The sequence below is a fragment of the Macrosteles quadrilineatus genome, unplaced genomic scaffold (assembly GCF_028750875.1).
Source record: "Macrosteles quadrilineatus isolate MER2022 unplaced genomic scaffold, UCM_ALF_1.0 Scaffold_1__1_contigs__length_201487025, whole genome shotgun sequence".
Taxonomy (NCBI): domain Eukaryota; kingdom Metazoa; phylum Arthropoda; class Insecta; order Hemiptera; family Cicadellidae; genus Macrosteles; species Macrosteles quadrilineatus.
Window position 1 is genome coordinate 82,327,434 of NW_026542594.1, and position 19,551 is coordinate 82,346,984.

At 38.3% G+C, this 19,551-nt stretch overlaps 1 protein-coding gene across 5 annotated transcripts in view; it reads right to left on the minus strand.

Moving 5' to 3' along the window:
* LOC128983682 (sulfite oxidase) overlaps positions 1-19,551 on the minus strand; it is a 217,479-nt gene that overhangs the window by 57,756 nt on the left and 140,172 nt on the right. For all 5 annotated transcript variants that reach the window (XM_054403077.1, XM_054403076.1, XM_054403078.1 and 2 more), the window contains exon 10: positions 6,116-6,316. In XM_054403077.1, coding sequence (XP_054259052.1) covers positions 6,116-6,316 — 201 coding nt within the window. The remainder of the gene's footprint in view (positions 1-6,115; positions 6,317-19,551) is intronic.

The following is a 19,551-nucleotide window of genomic DNA, read 5'->3' on the forward strand; positions in this document are numbered from 1 at the left end:
ATATCTTTCATCCAGGACGTGCCTTGCCAAGAATGACATCATCTCGCTTATTGCGTTATTCTTCATTCCTCAGTGGTTTTGACTATACAGTTCGATGCAAGAAAGGGAAAGAAAATGAAAACGTTGATTGTTTGTCTCGAAGCCCAGTTCAATCATCAATTTCATCTGAACTAACATTCGACAAAGAAATAAACACAATCAATGCAGAAACCTTACTTCAAATCTCAAGCACAGTGATAACCGCAGAAACGATAAAAGAAGAAACAGCAAAAGACCCTGAGCTTCAAGTTATTTTACATGAACTGAAAAATAGTCACAAAGATAGCCCTTACATGATCTCAGACAACATACTTTTCCGATCAGATCGAGTCGTAATTCCCAAACGTCTTCAAAATCGCATTCTAAATGAGCTCCATGAATCACACCTCGGAATTACTAAAATGAAACAGCTTGCTAGAAGATATGTATATTGGGAAGGTATGGACAAACAAATAGAAAGACTAGTGAAAAGCTGTGAAGCTTGTGCTAAAGTTCGTCACAATCCACCAAAGGCTCCGGTACATCCGTGGGATCAGCCCGATGATAACTGGGAAAGAGTGCATATTGATTATGCCGGTCCATTGGATGGAAATTATTTCCTCATGTGTGTAGATGCAAAATCAAAGTGGGCAGAAGTTCGCATTCTTCGAAATGCTCCTTCCTCAGCAACGACGATGGCACTACTTGAAAACATTTTCTCGGTTCATGGGTACCCCTCGTTCTTAGTCTCGGACAATGCCACTATATTCAAAAGTGAGGAATTTATCAACTACTGTAAAGAACGTGGGATTTTCCAAAAATTTACTGCTCCTAACCATCCTGCAACAAATGGCCTGGCGGAACGAAACATACAAACCTTAAAGAGAAGACTTATTGCTGCTGCCGATGATCCAACCCCAATTACCACAAAGCTACAAAACATTATGTTCAGATATCGAGCAACACCTTTGGCATCAGGCAAGACTCCAGCAGAGTTGTATTTGAACAGGAAGATTCGGATTAGACTTGACACACTTCTCCCTAACCCAAAGGCAAAGCTTCCATCAAAATCGATTGCTCCTCTTCGCGTTCGCTCTCTTAAAGTGGGGGAGAGGGTTCAGGCAAGAGTTCACCTGGGAAATAAAGACATATGGCAGTTTGGTACAGTCAAGAGAAAATTAGGTCAATACCATTACATTGTTGAATTGGATTCTGGACGAAGTTTAAAACGACACATAAATCAATTGATTTCGACACTTGTATCTAAGAAGAAAGTTACATGTACAACACACAACGAACAAGATAGTTCTGTTGTTCCAAGACGGATACCCATTATAGACTGTCAAGCACCACCACAAGAGATCCACCCAGAGTCTGAATCAAGTTCAAACAATCCAACAGAACTAGACGGTACTCTAAGGGAAGAAAATCTAGACAGACCTCAAGCCACAGAACAAAAAGAAAATAAATTAACTCGTCCTTCCAGACAACGCAAGGTTCCGTCCTATCTTAAGGACTTTGCTCTCCAGTGATTAAGTGGGGGAGAATGTTATGAACATATGAATCAGTTGTTACCATAGCAACCAAAATGTTTATTATCAAATGCTGTTTACTTTTCTATTCTGATCTTTAATATAACACAGTTACTTCTATTTCAACACTCTGTCTTTTTATATTCTAATATTTCCACTCGAAAGTCATCTCACTTACGAAAACAGAACGCAAATACAGTCAGATAGATAAAGAAGCTGTGGGAATTTACTGGGGCTTAAAGAAATTCTTTGCATACTGTTATGAAAGGAAGTTTGTTTTAATAACTGATCACAAACCCCTTGTAGCCATTTTCAACCCGACAAAGACCTTACCATCTATGACTGCATCAAGGATTTTTAATTATGATCATTTCTTATCGGGTTTTGACTATACGATTGAATACTGAAGTACGACACAACATGCTAATGTGGATTATTTATCAAGATTTCCTGTTACAGAAGTATCAAATGTATGTGACGATCATGAACGGTATCTAATGAATCAAGTAGAGATGATGCCTGTATCAAGAAGACTAATTGAAGAAGAAACACAAAAGGACGAGGAACTTAAAAAGGTATACGATCATCTTATATCAGGAAAAAGCTTAAAAGAACTCAGTTTGAATGATAATGAGTTTTGTCTACAAGACGGTTGCATATTCAGAGGGCATAGAATTTGTGTACCTTCCACTTTACACGTAAACAAGTCTTGGAAGAATTACATGCTGGTCATATGGGCATGACAAAAATGAAATTGCTAGCTAGAAGCTACTGTTATTGGAGGAATATGGATCAAGAAATTGAAGCTATGGTGAAACATTGTCATTCATGTCAACAAAAATTGAAAAATCTACCTAAGGGGACAACTCACCCATGGGAGCTCCCGAACGGACCTTGGGAACGCATACACATTGATTTTGCTGGTCCACTGCGGGGTTGGTGGTACTTAATCGTCGTTGACGCCTACAGTAAGTGGGTAGAAATTATACATACAAAATCTACAACCACAGCTTGGTGTGTTAAGCAATTGGATAGATTATTTACAACCTTCGGGTTTCCTCATATCCTGGTATCAGACAATGGAACTCAGCTAACTTCAAAACCTTTCAAAGATTTTCTCACAAGGTATGGAATAATACAAAAAACCATAGCTCCATTTTGTTCTAAGTCAAATGGACAAGCTGAAAGGGTGGTCCAAACTGTGAAGAGCCTTTTAATTGCAAACGGATGTGTCGAGATAAAGTTAAACACGATATTAAAACAGTTGAGAAAAACACAACATTCTACTACTGGGAAATCTCCTTATAGCCTCATGTTTGGGAGGAATATAAGAACTAAACTAGATCTATTAGTAGAAACCCCTATTTTGAAAGAGACAGAGATACAAGTGACAAAGAGACACTTTACTGTAGGGGAAGGAGTGCTGGTGAGGGACTACTCTCTTACTTCAAATAAAAAATGGACGGTTGGGAAAATTGAGAAACAAACGGGAAATGTTATCTACCTTGTTAGAACGGAAGACGGATGTATATGGAAAAGACATGTAGACCAGATTAGAAAATTTTAAATATACAAAGAAAACTAAAGCGGGAGGATTGCTATACCAGCTGATCAGCTGGTGTTTATTTTCTAATGTTTGTAATTTACAGTTCAGTTTCCTGTTTACACCTTTAATAAAATGAGTTACTTAAATTATTAGAATCTATTCTTTTATTTAAACACAACACCCGGCTATCAGTACTGTGGACCTGGAACAAATTTAAGGAAGAGATAAGCAAGGGGTGATCCAGTCATAAATAAATTGGATGCTGCACGCAAAAACCACGATATAGCATACTCAAGATCGAAGGATAGTAAAATTAGATTGGTGGCTGACAGCTTATTAGCTTGGGAAAGGGTAAAAGCTTCAGACTCTAGTATTGGTGAGAGAGCTGCCGCCTGGGCAGTTGCTAACATAATGAAAACGAAAGCAAAACTTGGTGGGGGAAAAGAGAAGTCTTCAAAAATTAAAAAATACCCCCGCCACAGCAAACCTGCAGACTAAGCGAATTTCCATTTGACTGATTGGATTTACACTGAAATGTCTACTTAAAAATATAACATTTATTCCCGATTTAAATAGAATTAGTTTAAAAAGTACTTAGGTTTGCTGCATCAGGGAGGGTAAAACTGTTTTTTTTTTGTAAAATGTTAATAGTTAGTAAGAAATAAAAAATTTTCCAAATTTGATCAAAATATGTTCATAAACAAGCAAACTACAACAGTTTATTTATTCTCCATAAGAATAACATGGGAATTTTAAATTTACAATTTTTTGAAATTTTCTCCGTAACAATTAGGCGCATAATAACGCTTCAATATACTAAATTATTTGTTTTTTTAAGCTCTACAAAATGGTTTAGAAAGAAATTGCAAAATTTTATGTTTTTTGAGTCAAAAATGGGAAAAACCTATTTGTACCCCATAAAACCCCCCATAAACCCCCGTTCCCATGGTCCGATCATGCTGGATCGCGAACTCGTTCAAATAAACGTAGGTTTACACGTTTGTACCAAATTTCATCAAAATCGGATCATTTTTGCTCGAGTTATCGTGCTAACGGACACATATATATATATATATGAATTTGAACAAATGGTGTTTTTGGCCTCTAGGGACCTCAAAACAAAACAAAAAATCGGTCCCGCGTCCAGGTCTTACCATGAGTACTACGGTAATAGCTTATTCCCTATATGGGAAATTCGCTAAAAACAAATAAGAAAAAACCTGTCGGGAAAAAGAAAAAAATCCTAAATGTGCCTGCAAGAGGAAAAAATAAAAGTGGTAAGTGGCTCTATTTGAGACCTTATACGGGATCTGGTAGTAAAAGTAAAAAAAAATGTACTCATAGGAAATAATTAAAGACTTCCAGAAAAACCATTAAGTAGTTTGGATATAGTAAAACTTGCTGCTGATTTAAAGTTGCCTTATTTTAGAGGAGTTTTCTTGTACACAGTCACAGATAGTCTTGTACAGTGATTTAAAATAGTATATTTCGTACCTAGGGCCGAAAATTAGGTTTTGCCGGCTCGAGATAGTTTTTAAGTTCGAGACAAAGTCGAGAACTTAAATCGATCGAGAGCTGCAAAACCATTTCGGTCCATGGTACGAACGCTATTTTTCACCTCACTATACTCCATTACCACTATTCACCACCATAATAATGCACACTGATAGTAAACACAACTACAACTTTAAGGTTATGTGGAAAAATAATTTGAGGAATCAGCAAAAATAATAATAAATAGTTGCTAGGAAACGGTGAGAATAACACAATTCTATTGCAATGCTATGGATTTTGATTGTGTATTTAAAATGCATTCATGTTTTAAGTAAGTAAGCGGACAGCTGATTTTGCGGCCCCGGCCTGTAAAAACCTGCTCGGTCCCCAAATTACGATGACAGCTGGCATGGCCAGCAAAACGTAACTTTCAGCCACAAATTAACGTATGTAATACAGCCAAAAACATCATAGTGTGGTGAAAAGTATATACAATTAAACTATACCCAATTTAAATTTCAAATAATTTTTAAATTTAGATTTTTTTTTCAAATCATTATTACTGTGTAAATAGTAGAGCCCCGCTATTCCAAAGACATAACCTTGTTTGGACTAGCAGGTTTCATCAATGGCAAAATTGTCACAATCATGCTGCGATCACAACAGATGATGTTGCAGAGTATTCGGGGGATCAGAACAACGTCGCCACAATCACAGAAGACAATGTCAATTTTGATGCAAGGTTGTAGAGTATTGAAAACTTCTCTGTAAGATATAACATATAACTAACTTCGCCAACATTCACAGTAATACTACCATGTTCACACACATTTGCGGTATCTTAGCCAAATTCTCCACTGTTTGAGGCAACATTTAAATTTTGTGTATTCGTGGTGTTGCTAAGTTTGTTACTGTTCTTGGAGATTTCTTTTTAAGAGGTTGGCGGCCTCTTATATCCCTGCATTTTGCCGTCCTTATGTGCCACAGAGGCCTGTGTGTGGAAACTACCTAGTATAGTAACGGATGAACCGGTACAGTACAAAGGTGAGCTGTACTGAAAAAAGTAGTGGCAGGTACCAGGATCCCAACCTGCGACATTGCTCCCTTGTGCCTGAAGTTCATGGCACTAAACTGACTGAGCTACCTATCGACTCACCAATATTGCAGCACCTTTCTTTGCAGCCTCATTATGCCAGCCCTATATATTGTTAACTTTTCTGGCGACATTAATAGCCTTGCTGACGTTCCCAAAATCATTGCTAGAATCTTAACGTTCTCAGTGTTATTGCTAACTTCACCAGCAGCACATTCGTGATGGCATAGTTAGCCTCTTACTAAAAATTTAATAAATAATAAAATAACTTCCTAACCTTAATTTTGAATTGGTGGATTTGAAAAATAGTTGGGTTCGGAACAGACTCTACTGAACAGTGAACGTTGTTTTCAAGCAAGCCCTTGTATGTGATTGACATGTTAGGTCAACACAATATTAATCTCTTTGTTGTTTGAAAGATGTGTATTTCACCTTTCAACTGCAGTTTGCTGTCTACAAGCCGTACGTTGGCTCCATGGGAAGGCTCACCAATAGCACTGATCACAGGCAGCTCTTGTATAGCTGGGGCTGACTTGAAGTCAACATTGTGCCAGTCAGTGCTGGGAGAGAACCCTTTATAGTCATTCTGCTGCCAATGTGAGTCACTCTCCTCTTCTGACACCACTATGCTTCCTGCAACAGTTGGTTGATTAACCTTGGCATAGAGAAAATCAGAAAGGAATAAGAAAGCCTTTATTAATCCACCAACATCCAACTATGTAGACTATTTCTTTACAACGCTAGATAGTATCTTTTGAAAACCTATTTTGTAAATATTTGTATACTAAGACATTTTTAATGTATCATGGTTGTTTATGAGGAAAAATATCATGCAATTAAACTTATATGAAACTGTGAATGGTAAATCAAAATGCCGTACTATTTCACATTGTTTGATTGGTTCAACATAATAGCTGTCTCGGTTGGAGTCATTGATTTTTATTTTTTTTCTATTTATAAATTACTAGCTGGCCCGACAGACACCGTCCTGTCCTAATGTGGTTTTATGTCAAATACTCGTTCATTTTCAAGATGAGCTCGTTCTCATGGCTCAATCACGTCCTGATTGAAGTTCGTTCGCTACGCTCACTCACCTTTTGGTTGCAAATTAGCTATTGTCATAAATTTAAAAAAATAATAGTGCTGCACCCTGTTGGTAAACCTATTAAACTTGTAATGCTATTGAACATCACAGAATCAAATTGTTTAGTTGAACCAGCTGTTAAAATTCTTTAATTCCATTTAAATATGAGTACTCATAAGGTTAACATGGGAAACTCCAGAGCCACTGGGGTGGAGCCCTTTTAACGGATCTGCACCAAACTTCACACAAACTATCCTTGAATAATGCTTAATAATACCTGAAAGTTTCATTACAATCTGTTGAGCGGTTTCGGAGTCCATAAAGGACAAACAAACAAACAAACAAAAAAACATACAAACATACATTGGATTTTATATATATAGATTTAGTAAAATATCTGTAGTCACGTTTAAAACAAAAACGGGTACTTTCCTGTAAAAGGGAACATTTTCATATAATATAATAATATTATCGATGATTTCTTTTCGATATATTGATATTTTATTTTTTTATCCCATATCAATATTGACAAATTGAAACATATCAGCTGACAACTAGGATAAATAAATATTTTTCAGTATCAACAAACATATAAAAATATATTGTAATGAAACTGTTCTAAACCAACCTAACTAACCAAACTTGCTCTAAAATTTCGAAATTCTGTTTGATAACCTATTGCATTTCCCACATGCCTTTTATGTTATCAAATGGAATTTTTAAATGGAAACTTAGCCTACAGCAAGTGTCGTTAGTTAGTATGTTAGGTTAGTTAAGAATAGTTTCATTTTCTTAATCCATATAGGCAGTCCTCAATTCGTAGTTTAAATGCGTTTGAATATATTAAACAGAAGCGAGGGAATATGGATAGTAAAGGAAAACAAAAATATCAATATATGGAGAAGAAATCATCGAAAATCATGAATGGTCCCTTTAACAGGAAAGTACCCAAAAACATGACTACAGATACTTTATCTCGTTGAGATGATAAGAAAATCAATAACTTTTGAAAACTAAATTGTATGTAAATTAATGTGTAAATTATATGTGGAATATCACATTTAAAAAAAAAAATACGATTGATTAAATTTAACCTAGGTTGAATAAATTTGATAAATTCAAGAATGACATTTAGTGCACAATGGTAGCAGTTGGCAAATCAATGACAAAGATTTCCTGTAATTATTTAACAAGCATTCTTTTCATATTTATATTCAACATTCAGTGCATTCAATTAAAATTCAAAATAAAATTCTCTTTATTCATTCACAGTACAAGTATTTATACAATGAATAGCCTCAAATAAATATAAAGATTAATTATGCCTTAGGCGGTCGACACACGGGAAGACTGAAACCCAACCAAAGTTGAACCAACTTTTTTGTGACGCGATTATGATTGCAGTTGCGTTGGTTAAATCCGCACACGGGCGCGATTGTAGTTGAGTTGAGACAGTAAATGAGTTCTAATTTGGTTATAACGATACTGTGTACTGTGTATGGTGTTTGAAATGGGTGGTAGTGATTAAGAAGCCCTGGTGTTTTATAGACAATCAAGAACGTAGAAGGTATTGGGTACATCCTTATGTTAAAACAAATATTAAATGTAGGCTCTTTGTAGCTGCCGCTGCATTAAAAGAAACAGACGCAAAATTTCAGTCTATGAACAGGATGTCAAAAAGTACTTACGAAGAGTTATCGCAGTTGGTATGCCCGATCCCTGAAAAGCGTAATACAAATATGCGAAAAGTTGTTCAAACCAGGCGACTGAAATCACCTAGCAACCGGCAGGTCCAGTTGCTTAACGACTGATCGCCGACTGGTCCTCAACTGGTCGCATCGCAGTCGCACCGTGTGTACTGTCCCATCTAACTATATTGGTCGGGACGCTGGCGACTAGTTTGTCCAACTAGTTGCCGATTTCAGTTGGAAAACAGTCTTCCCGTGTGTCGACGGCCTTACTTATCGCTAAAACAATCATTATCTTTACAAAACAAATGTTAAGCTTAAGAAGACTAAACAAAACAAAATTAAATTAAATCATATTTTTAAACTATATTTATGATTTCTCTTGAATTCCAAAATTCGTCCAAAGAATACAAAGATAATTTTTTAATATTTTTTAAAAACATCAATTTTTTTCCTCTATTATAATTTTAGGTAAATTAAATAAGAATTTTATGCCAATGAAACCACATGTCTTCTCAAAAAACTGTTCAACCTGCCTAGTATGCCTTAATTTATAATGTTGAATATTCGTACTATTAGTTTGGAGGTTTAATTTTTTTACATGTAATAGGACTACAAGTCATGTCATAACACCTAATTTAGAAAAGAATGGTTTCATTGATTGGCAATTATTTTTAATTTTTAAAATAATTCGGAGTGCTTTTTTTGATGATGAAGAATTTTATCCAAATTTTTCTGGGTAGTTCCTCCATAAATTGCTATACCATAGGATATGTGAGAATTTATTAATACAAAGTATATGGTTTTTAAAGTATCAATATCACACACCCTTGACATTTGTCGCAGGGCGTATCTACCTTTTGACTTTTATCAATTACATGCTTAACATGCTTATCCCAATTTAGGTTTTGATCCAATATCAATCCGAGAAATTTTGTGTACTCTACTTGAATCAAGTTTGAATTATCAAGGTAAATACGCGGGTTCAATTCAATTTAGATCTTGACTGTTTTGTGGAGAATGATATAACATTTTATTTACTGTAATTTATTAGGAGATTTTTTTCTACTTGAGAAATCATTAACTGATAATAGATTTAGAAAAGATTTCAGTTCGACTTCCTCTTGGGAATGGCCTATAACTGTAATGTTGGTGTCATCAGCATAAAGACACGCTGAACCTCCTCCATCGACAGCTAGTGGGAACCCCCTCATATAACAAAGAAATAAAAGAGGGCCCAAAATAGATCTCTGGGAGACACCATATTTAATATTTTTGTATTCAGAGTAAACATTTTGAGTGTAAGAGTATTTACTATTTGGATGGCAGAAATTATGCTGTATTGAACACATTGTTTCCTTCCTTGCAAGTATGAACTGAACCACTTAAGCTCTTCATTATTTATATTTAAACCGTGAAGAATTTCTAGCAATTTCTTGTGTGAAACAGAGTCAAATGCTTTTGAAAAGTCAAGAAAAATTCCAAGTGAACCGCGCCCTTGTACCTGCACCCAGGCCAACGACTTGGAAGCGTGAATCCATGTGCTGGCCCGAGGAGCGGCCCACCAAAAAAACAAAAAAAAACAAAGTGAGAACCATGGATGGAGGCTCAAGAACAACCATCGAGGTAGACTTCTGGAGTGATCGCGCCCGTGTTGAAGCGAACCGTTTTTCGGTCCGGCCGCGAGTAGCTGTGAGCAGCCCGTGGTAGGCAAGAACGCCAGCGCTAAGATGGGCGGGATAGGGAAAATCGCAACGCGCGCCTACTTTTATTTTGTTTCCAGACGACATGATTTTTTTAGGACAAATGAACGATTGAATTGTATTCTCTAATAGATTGTGGTTCTTTCGGAATTAATTTCATTCTTACTTTCACATCAGGTATATTTTTAAAACACGATTAACTTCAACTTTTAGTGTAATTTTCTTGTCAGTGACATGTTTTATTTTATTAAAAACAAATTGGAATATTTCCCTAACACATTTGTATAATATTTTTAAACATTTTTTGGCTTTTGAAATAAATTTGGATAGAGGGTCATAACAGTCCAATTACTGTAATAATTAGAGATTGGTCTCATGTTTATAAATTAAAATGAAATAAAAGGCAATAAGAACACTTTCAACGAATCAAAATAATTTATTATTATTAAATATACATTATCTATTTGAACTCAAATAAGATAAAAAACATTATATACAAACATTAACACCTTAATAACATTTATGTCTAGATTTTTAGATCTGAAATCCTAAACATTTCTAAACAAAATCAGTTTGGTTAATTTTTGTCTTAACCCAAGATTAGGCAAGTTGGAAGCACTTGTAGCTTCCCTGGCTTAAAAAACATCTCGATCCTATCAATGCCTGGCAGTGCTACCACTGCATTCACGAAAAATCCCAGATTTCGGGTTGTCATTCATGAAATTTACCCGTTAAAATCTCCAAATATTCTTCTTGTTTTTAAAGTATGGCAAATAATCAATTTGATTTGAATGAACATTGGTCGTTTGTATAGCTGAAAACAAATTTATAAATTTAATCTTAAACTTGATTGTTAATTTTACTCCTAAAGTACATGTGGAAAGGAAAGTATGTATTTTCGATAAGATCCTATACAAATACTTATTAATAAACGTTCTAGATTGTTTTCTGAAAATGCATATCGACAAAGCTACACAACCGGGACCGGGTACTCCGGGAGTGGCCGCGCGGTGGCGGCGCGGTACCGTCCCACGCTCGTTTCCAAACGATTTAATAATGACGCAATCATTTTATCACAAATTGGTTGATTTGAAAGTTAAGATCAACTCATTGGCTACAACTTTCCCGCTAGAAGTTTGTTTGTAACCCAAAAATAAAAATGTTCCTCCCTTAGTGACTTTTCCATGTCAGTCTCTGGTAAGTCTTCTATATTTTCAATTATTAAAATTCGAAATAATTATTACAATAAAAGATATTTATACTGTCAGAATCCGATGTTTATGTAGATTAAGAATATATAAGTTTTATTTGACTGGAGCTTTTCCGTTGAGCTACAACAGCGAGTAAACTGCAGCGTGCACGATACTGAAATACGCCCGAATTCGTTCTTGCCTACCACCGCTTTCCAGCACGGACCGTTTTTGCCCCATTTAGCGATCACTCCAGAAGTCTACCTCGATGAGAACAACGCACTATTTGAGAGAAACGAGCTGTAATTAACCAAAATTTAAATAAAACAACAACATTAACAACAATACATGAAAGTCTAAAAAAAATTTAAATAATTTAGCTACCCATCTAGCCTTCTAACTTACAGTCATTTCTTTTAATCATCAACTATAACAGAAAATGTTAAGGATTTAATCTTCAAAATTTACCAAAATTAACAACTTACAAAAAACTAATATAAATATCTCTTCTTAATACTGCATTTTGAAGCTGGTAACTATAGAAAATTTAGGAGCCCCAAAAATAGAATGAATTGAAAATTATTTAAAAATTAACAAGGCTTTTCAAATAAAATTTGAAAAACAATAACAGGAATAAAGGAATATAGGCCTAGGCTGGTTTGATATAAAAAAAATTAAAAGGCAATAACAAGTAATAAAGAATCTTTCAAATAACTAAATAAATAAATCTACATATATATAAACAGGTAACAACGATCGTTTAACTCTTGCGGTAAGTTGGCGGTCACATTCAGTTCTGGGCGGACAGCACCGGAGGAGGGACGAAGCAGGACGGAGAGGCGGCCATTAAGGCGTAACATTAAGTAGTTGCATCTTCGTTAGAGCTTGTGCAGGGAATTTCCCCTTCTTGGGAGTAATTCCCTACATTTTCTGTAATAATGTATATTGGAGAAGTTTGTGACGATTCATTTGTGTTGGGAGCTACGGCTACTCCCAGTAAAGAAGCAAGACGCTTATTGAGAGAAGCTCTTTGGGATCAACTTCAATGCAAACAATATAACACCATCACTCAATAACGGCTGAACACATTTCAGCCAAACTTAACAAGACTACTTAGACTAATAATGAGATGGTTTGTAAACAAACAAATTTCAATTAGATAATGCTAATGCAATTTAAAACGAACTTAAAATTTAAAATTTTTAACATTGGGCTTATGGGACTAAAGTAGCTATGACAGTTTTTTTGTTTACAAGAAAAATGTAAACAAGAGAATCATAAGGTATTTCTGAACTTTCTATACTTTTCTTTTAAACGATTTTAAACCATTCCTATGATTTTAATAAACAAGAAAATGCCGTTAAAACATTTTTTTAAGGCACGGAATTCACTGAAAATCGAGAAAATATACTGAACTACTTTCTCAATGCGCGGAGCATAAACAAGGAGCGGAGGGATACGGACCGGTGACTACTTTCTTGGGAACCTATTTGTGTTGCCAGCTGATTAGAAACAGCCAATGTTAGAAATCAGGATTTAATAAGCGATATATCGAACCGCATCGAAATCGGTATTTAATCCGATAATACCTCATAGGTTATATTATGTTTAATTACATCGACGGTACAGTAAGTTATTACACTTATTGATAAAACGCAGATTGAACACTGATTTAGGCATGTGGGGAGGTAGGTCGGGGTTTATGAGTATTTGTGACTACATTAAGTGTTTTGAAGTAAGGTTAGATTAGGAAGGTATAGTGTAGGTTATAGGTAGGCGATCGGGTTGTTTATTTGTGTTGCACCATATAATTTTTTAACTTTTGGAATGGAATAGTTGGTTAAGGTTAAACGGGGAAACGATTTCAAAAATGCTTGCATATGGTCTTAACTTAACATAACAAACCATCTACAGTATTTTAGCTTTGACTTTATATAAAGTCAATGATTCTAGCAAATTATTACATACTGACCAAAAGAAAAGAGAACATTTGGATTTGTACCTTTGACCATAGCAAAACTAACATATAATTATGGAATGTGAAAAGTTGTATATCATTATATACTATTCTGTAATATTAATAATTGTTCGGCAAATCCTCATTTTAATGGCTCGGCTGAAAATGGAATCTGCATTTTGTGAAACAGTAATTTATCTGATGAAGCCTGTGAAACAGGCTTGTTATTATCTGATTTTGAAATATTTTGGCTGAGTTGCTTTAATTCTCGGGCAGTAGCAGCAATTTGCTGTATTTTGGACCGGTTCCGAACCTTTTTAGGGATAACGTCCTGTTGCTTATCCAGTGGCGGTCGATTTACTTTAGCACTTGAAACTTCTAGAGGTTCTTCATTTGTAACATTGTCAATGAGTGACTCTTCTAAATCCTCTTCTTCTCCGATATCTAGCGTTGCGTCTATAGTTGTAGAATCTTGGTCTTCATTTATTGTTGTTTCGTTCATGGCTTGTTTCTTGCATGGAATTATTTTTGGCGACTCCTGAAATAGACGATTAGTGTAAACAGTATTGTTATTTTTATTGTTATTTTAAATTAATATAGGCATACTAAATTCATGTATCTGTTACAGGCGCCTACAACTGTGGAAGAATGGAAACACGTAGAAAATGGTTTCAGGAACAGATGGAATTTCCCAGGCTGCTGCGGTGCTATAGATGGAAAGCACATAAACATCAGAGCACCTGAAAACTGTGGCAGCACATTTTTCAACTATAAAAAGTCGCACAGCATCATTCTTATGGCTTTAGTAGATCACGACTACAATTTCACATACGTTGAAGTTGGAAGTAACGGCTCTGCATCTGACGGCAGGGTGTTTGGCCAAAGTTCTCTACTCGAAGCTTTGCAAAATGGGCTTCTTCCACCGGACGGTGTTATTGTCGGAGATGACGCATTTCCGTTAAAAGAGTTCCTGATAAAACCGTATCCGGGATCTTTGCTTTCGTTTGAAGAAAAGGTTTTCAACTACAGACTGTCCCGCGCCCGTCGCATTGTTGAAAATGATTTTGGTATATTGGTTAGCAGATTTAGAGTGTTTGAGAAACCTCTTCCTTTGCAACCCGAAACTATTGACAAAGTAGTTTTAGCTGCTTGTGCTCTCCATAACTACTTGAGGAAACAATCAGCACACACATATTTTGTTAGAGGTTCTGTAGACTACGATGACTTCAATCTAGGACAAGTTATTGAGGGCTCTTGGCGAGAAGAAACTGCAGGCCTTACAAGCGTTTCTCGTGTAGGCCCCCAACAACAAACCAAAAAGGCGAAACAAAAACGTGAGATGTACAAACACTACTTTCTTAATGAGGGTGCTGTCGAATGGCAAAACAAGATGATTAATTAATCATCCAACATGCATGCGAAGATGGTACATTAATTTAATACATAATAATACATCATTTCACGACTAGAGTACATGCTTTTGTGATAGTTATATATTATTATTATTACACTACATGTTTCCATAAAATTTAAACTGAATCTATAGTTGGATATTTCAGACCAAGTTAAGTTAAGTTGTATATAGACACTATATGGGGACCAGAAAACAATATTGTGTCAGTCAGTCGATGTATATATAACTTGTAAATTGTAGACCTAACAAGTAAAAGTACTTACCAAATTGCTTGTAGTTTTCCTCTTCAGTGTTCCTTTAATCATGATCTCCTTCATAATATTGAACCATTTTAAGGTTGGCGCATATATATCGCCTGAACCAGAGCCCGATTTTTCGCTTTGTTTCACTTTAGTTACTTCTGACTGGTAAGTAGCCCTCAAGGCTTTTATTTTATTCTTAGCTACGGCCACACCAAAACCTTCAATGTTCATTGCTATCACTATGTTCTGCAGTGCAGACTCACGGGAATATTTGTTTTTGTACAACTCATGGAACTGGTTCCATAAACATTCATGATCTTGGTACAATAAAACAAATTTAATGTTCATGTCATCGGTCCAACGAGGTGCCATCTTATACAACAAATAAACTGCAACAAATATAACTGTATTCAAAGTAGCCGATACACACAAACAACAGCGTTGTGACACACGGGACACCGGCACCTAACCTGCAAGCTGCCTGTCAATGTACCGTCTACATGACGCCACTGCAGATGGCAGGTCAGATTTGTGGTGGTGGGGGGGCAGGTTACCTTCTTCAGTCTACTGTTTCAGGCAACCTACCTGGCTGGTGGAATGACGGGCAAATTGCCTCATTTTTGAGGCAGGTTGCGTTCACACGACGCCAGTTACCTGCGGCAGGTTACCTGAAGCAGGCTACCTGCCTGGCAACTTGCATCGTGTAAACGCGCCTTTAAGCAAGGTTAGCCAAGAAAGATGAGACCCTCTCCGCCTAGGCTGATGTGCAAGTCCAAGGCACTCCTCACGGGCCCCAAAAGGCGCGCTGGGCGCTCTAAATTTACTCCATGGTCGACATTATCTCCACAAAGATGAAATTAAGACAATATACATGTAAAACATGCCACAAAATATAAGATGTTAAGGGATGAAAATTTAAGCCGATGCAGTACAAATGACAATCTCGGAGCCTCTGACACTTGGCGGTGGGAGTAAGAAGAACAAGGCACAGCCTTGTTGAGGGTCATAGGAAGTAACAAAACGAAACACTAAACTAACCTACTATACAAAAAACACTTTGACCATTGATTATGAGTCGTGACATTCGCCCGTGGAAAGTAGTCACTGCTCAACCTCCCCCCCCCCCCCCAAAAGAGGACACTCCTCTCCAAAAGGGACGAACAAACAAGCCTCTCCCCCACTTCCTGAAGAGAAATTGACCCGAAAGACAACTCAGGTGTCTGTGGTGGGGAACGCCAAGGGACTTCAAAACTGAGGGGAGAACTCACCCCCAGGGTTTGCTCTGGCCAGAGCTGGAAAATTTTGTGAGTGAAATTCCTTCGCAGAACACAGGGGACAGAAGAAGTGATCACGTTCTCTGGCCCAGTGCACTTCCCACCCAGACACAAGAGAAAAGAAAATTGCCTATGGAAGAGTTCCGCGGAAGGGCTTGAGATGAGAAATGTGCGCCCTCCGGAACACTTTTCCAGTCCGCGGATCTCCTAGCTCCGCCGTGACAGGCGTCAAAAACCTCAGGATGCGGTGGGGACCTAACCACCGATGACACAACTTTGCAGCTCTCTTGTCCACAGCCGAACTGGCAGGATGAGCTTTACAAAACACCAAATCCCCCACCTGGAAAGGGTTGTCTATTCTACCACGATTGTGCTTCCTCCGGACCAATTCCCTAGCTCTGATCAAGTTTCTCCTGGCCGCTTGCCAAGTTGCCTTGACATCAGCCGCACCAGGAGGTGGCAGAAGGTCGCCAATTCCCCACACAGAAACAGCTCGAAAGGGACCGCCTTGTGACTCTCATGGTGAGCAGTATTGAAAGCGAACTGAAGCCAGGGGAGTTCCTGATCCCAGGTGGTCTGCTTGTCAGCATGAAAAGCTATGAGAGCGGAGCGAAGATTGCGATTGAACCTTTCAGCATGAGAAGGCTGTGGATAGTAAGGGGAAGTAGTCATATGGCGGATTCCGTGCCCAAAGCACATTCTTTTGAACAGATGGGAAACAAACTGTGTTCTGTTGTCGGAAACAATGGTGGCGGGTATTCTGAAATGTTGGAAGAGGTGTGTTCGAAGTACCTGCACAATGAGCTGTGCAGTGGCATTCCTTAAGGGAAAAAGCCAACAAAACTTAGAGAAGGCATCCACACAAACAAGCAGGAACTTATTTCCTGACTTGCTACGCGGGAGAGGCCCTACATAGTCAATGAAAACCTTCTCCAAAGGTCTTTCCGCAACCTCAGATGACAACAAATCAAACTTAGTGTTTTGAGCGTGCTTGCTTAGCTAGCACGTTTGACAAGAACGCACCCTAGCAGCAAGGTCCCGATCCATACCCTTCCAGATGAACATTTCCCTAACCTTCGCAATGGTCTTGTGGATACCTAAATGCCCACCCACAGAAGAATGGAAATACTCAAAGACCATAGGGATAAGAAGACTAGGCAGCACAACTTTAGGTTTACCTTGCTGCCGAGCGCGACAGCAAAGGGCACCCTGGGACAGAAAATATGGGGGGTGGGCTCCCCCATTTTGAAGCTCACCAATAATCTTTGCCAGCTCAGGATCCTTCAGCTGATGGGGAATGAAATCAGAAAAAGCGAGTGGAAACTCCAAGAGCACGGCACAACCCGGTTGCTCTTGATCAGAAGGATGATCGTCGGGTGAATGGTACATCCTAGATAGTGTGTCCGCAATCACATTCTGAGTGCCTCGAACAAGTTGCACTTGGAACTTAAGGGACGATATTTGGACAACCCAACGACCAATTTTCCCAAGCTGGCGTGGATGTGCAAGAAGCCACGAGAGTGCCTGGTTGTCAGTTTCCAATAGAAACTCTTTGTGCTCTAAAAAACGTCTGAATTTATTGACTCCAAACACAACAGCCAAACACTCGAGTTCATACACAGAAGAGCTTTTCTTTTCGCAGGGACTCAAAGTGCGTGAGGCGTACGCAATTGGCTGCCTACGCCTCTTGAGACAACACAGCCGCAATAGCGACGGAGGAAGCATCTGTTTGCTGGACAAAGTTCTGATTGAAATCCGGCATCGCCAAAACAGGAGGCTGCATGATAGCCTCCTTGAGAAGGTCAAAAGACGTCTGCTGCGCTTCACCCCTGACAAACTTGGCGCCCTTCTTCCAAAGCTCATTGAGAGGAGCCGCCAATTCAGCAACATTGGGGATGAAACGTCGGTAAAAACCTACCATGCCGATGAACCTGGCAATACCCTTGACATCTCTGGGAGGGGAAAACTCCCTGATAGCCTGGGTTCTAGCGGGATCGATGCAGACGCCTCTATGAGAGATTAGATGACCAAGGAACGAAATTTCCGGCCTTGCAAAACTAACCTTGTCAGGATTCACTGTAAGGCCAGCCCTATTCAATCTACTCTTGACTTCTTCAAGATGAATCAGGTGGTCTTCGAAACTCTCACTGTACACCAAGAGATCGTCGAGGTAATTGAACACAAACTTGAACTTGACGTCATGAAAGATGGAATCAAGGAGTCTGGTGAGAGTCTGGGCCTCCACAGCAAGACCCATCGGAACTCTTGTGAACTGATACAAATTCCACGGGACGCAGAAAACAGTGAGAGGTCGAGACTCAGGTTTCAAAGGAATCTGATGATAGGCCTGATTCAGATCGAAAACAGAAAAATACTTGGCCTTACCGAACCAATCAAACGCAGAATGCAAATCGGGGAGAGGCACAGAGTTGATTTCAATTTGCGCATTCAATTTGCGATAGTCCAGGACCATTCGGGACTTGCCATTGGTCTTTGGAACGAGAAAAGCTGGACTAGCGTAGCTAGAACGGAAAGGTTCAATGACACCATTTTCCAGAAGTTCGTCAATGATTTTTCTGAGAGTTTCCATTTTGGGTGGAGCTAATTTGTATGGGTGAGAACGAACGGGACGGGTGTCTGTCAGACGAATCTCGTACTCAAACAGGTTAGTGACGCTTTGGCGTCAGCACATCTGGGAAACGAGAACACAAGGTTCTGATGGCTTCAGCCTCACAAGTAGTCAGGTGCCCTAACGGATCAATTGTTGGCTTGCTGGGTATCTCAGGCTCGACTACCGCACCAATTTCATCAGCAAAAGATATCAATACCCGTCTCACAAATCGGAAAAAACACTGATCTCTGCCTAAATCCAAAATTAGGCCAGTGTGCTTGATGAAATCCGCTCCCAAAATGACAGGGAAACAAAGGTCCTTAGCCACCCAAAAACTCCAAACCCAAGAAAAATGTTCAACTTTGAACTTGAAACGGGCTTCATAGATGATGGGAAGGGGTGAATTTGACGCAGTCCAGCAGATAGGGGTTTTTCGCTCAACTTGCTTGATAAGCCCAGACGATTTTAATTTTTCAAAAAGGGACAAGGAAATGAGGCAACGGGCTGACCCAGAATCCACTAGGGCCTTCTGCACCGTGGAACCTATGAAGATGTTGAGACGTGGGCAAGTTGAACGCGCCGCTTTCACGCCCATGAAAGCATGGCCCACAATTCCCTGCAGCAGAGGCTCAGTCACAGGCACAACACTCCCAGAAGGGGAGGTAACAGAAACATTTACAGACTTTAACTTTGACTTACTTGAAA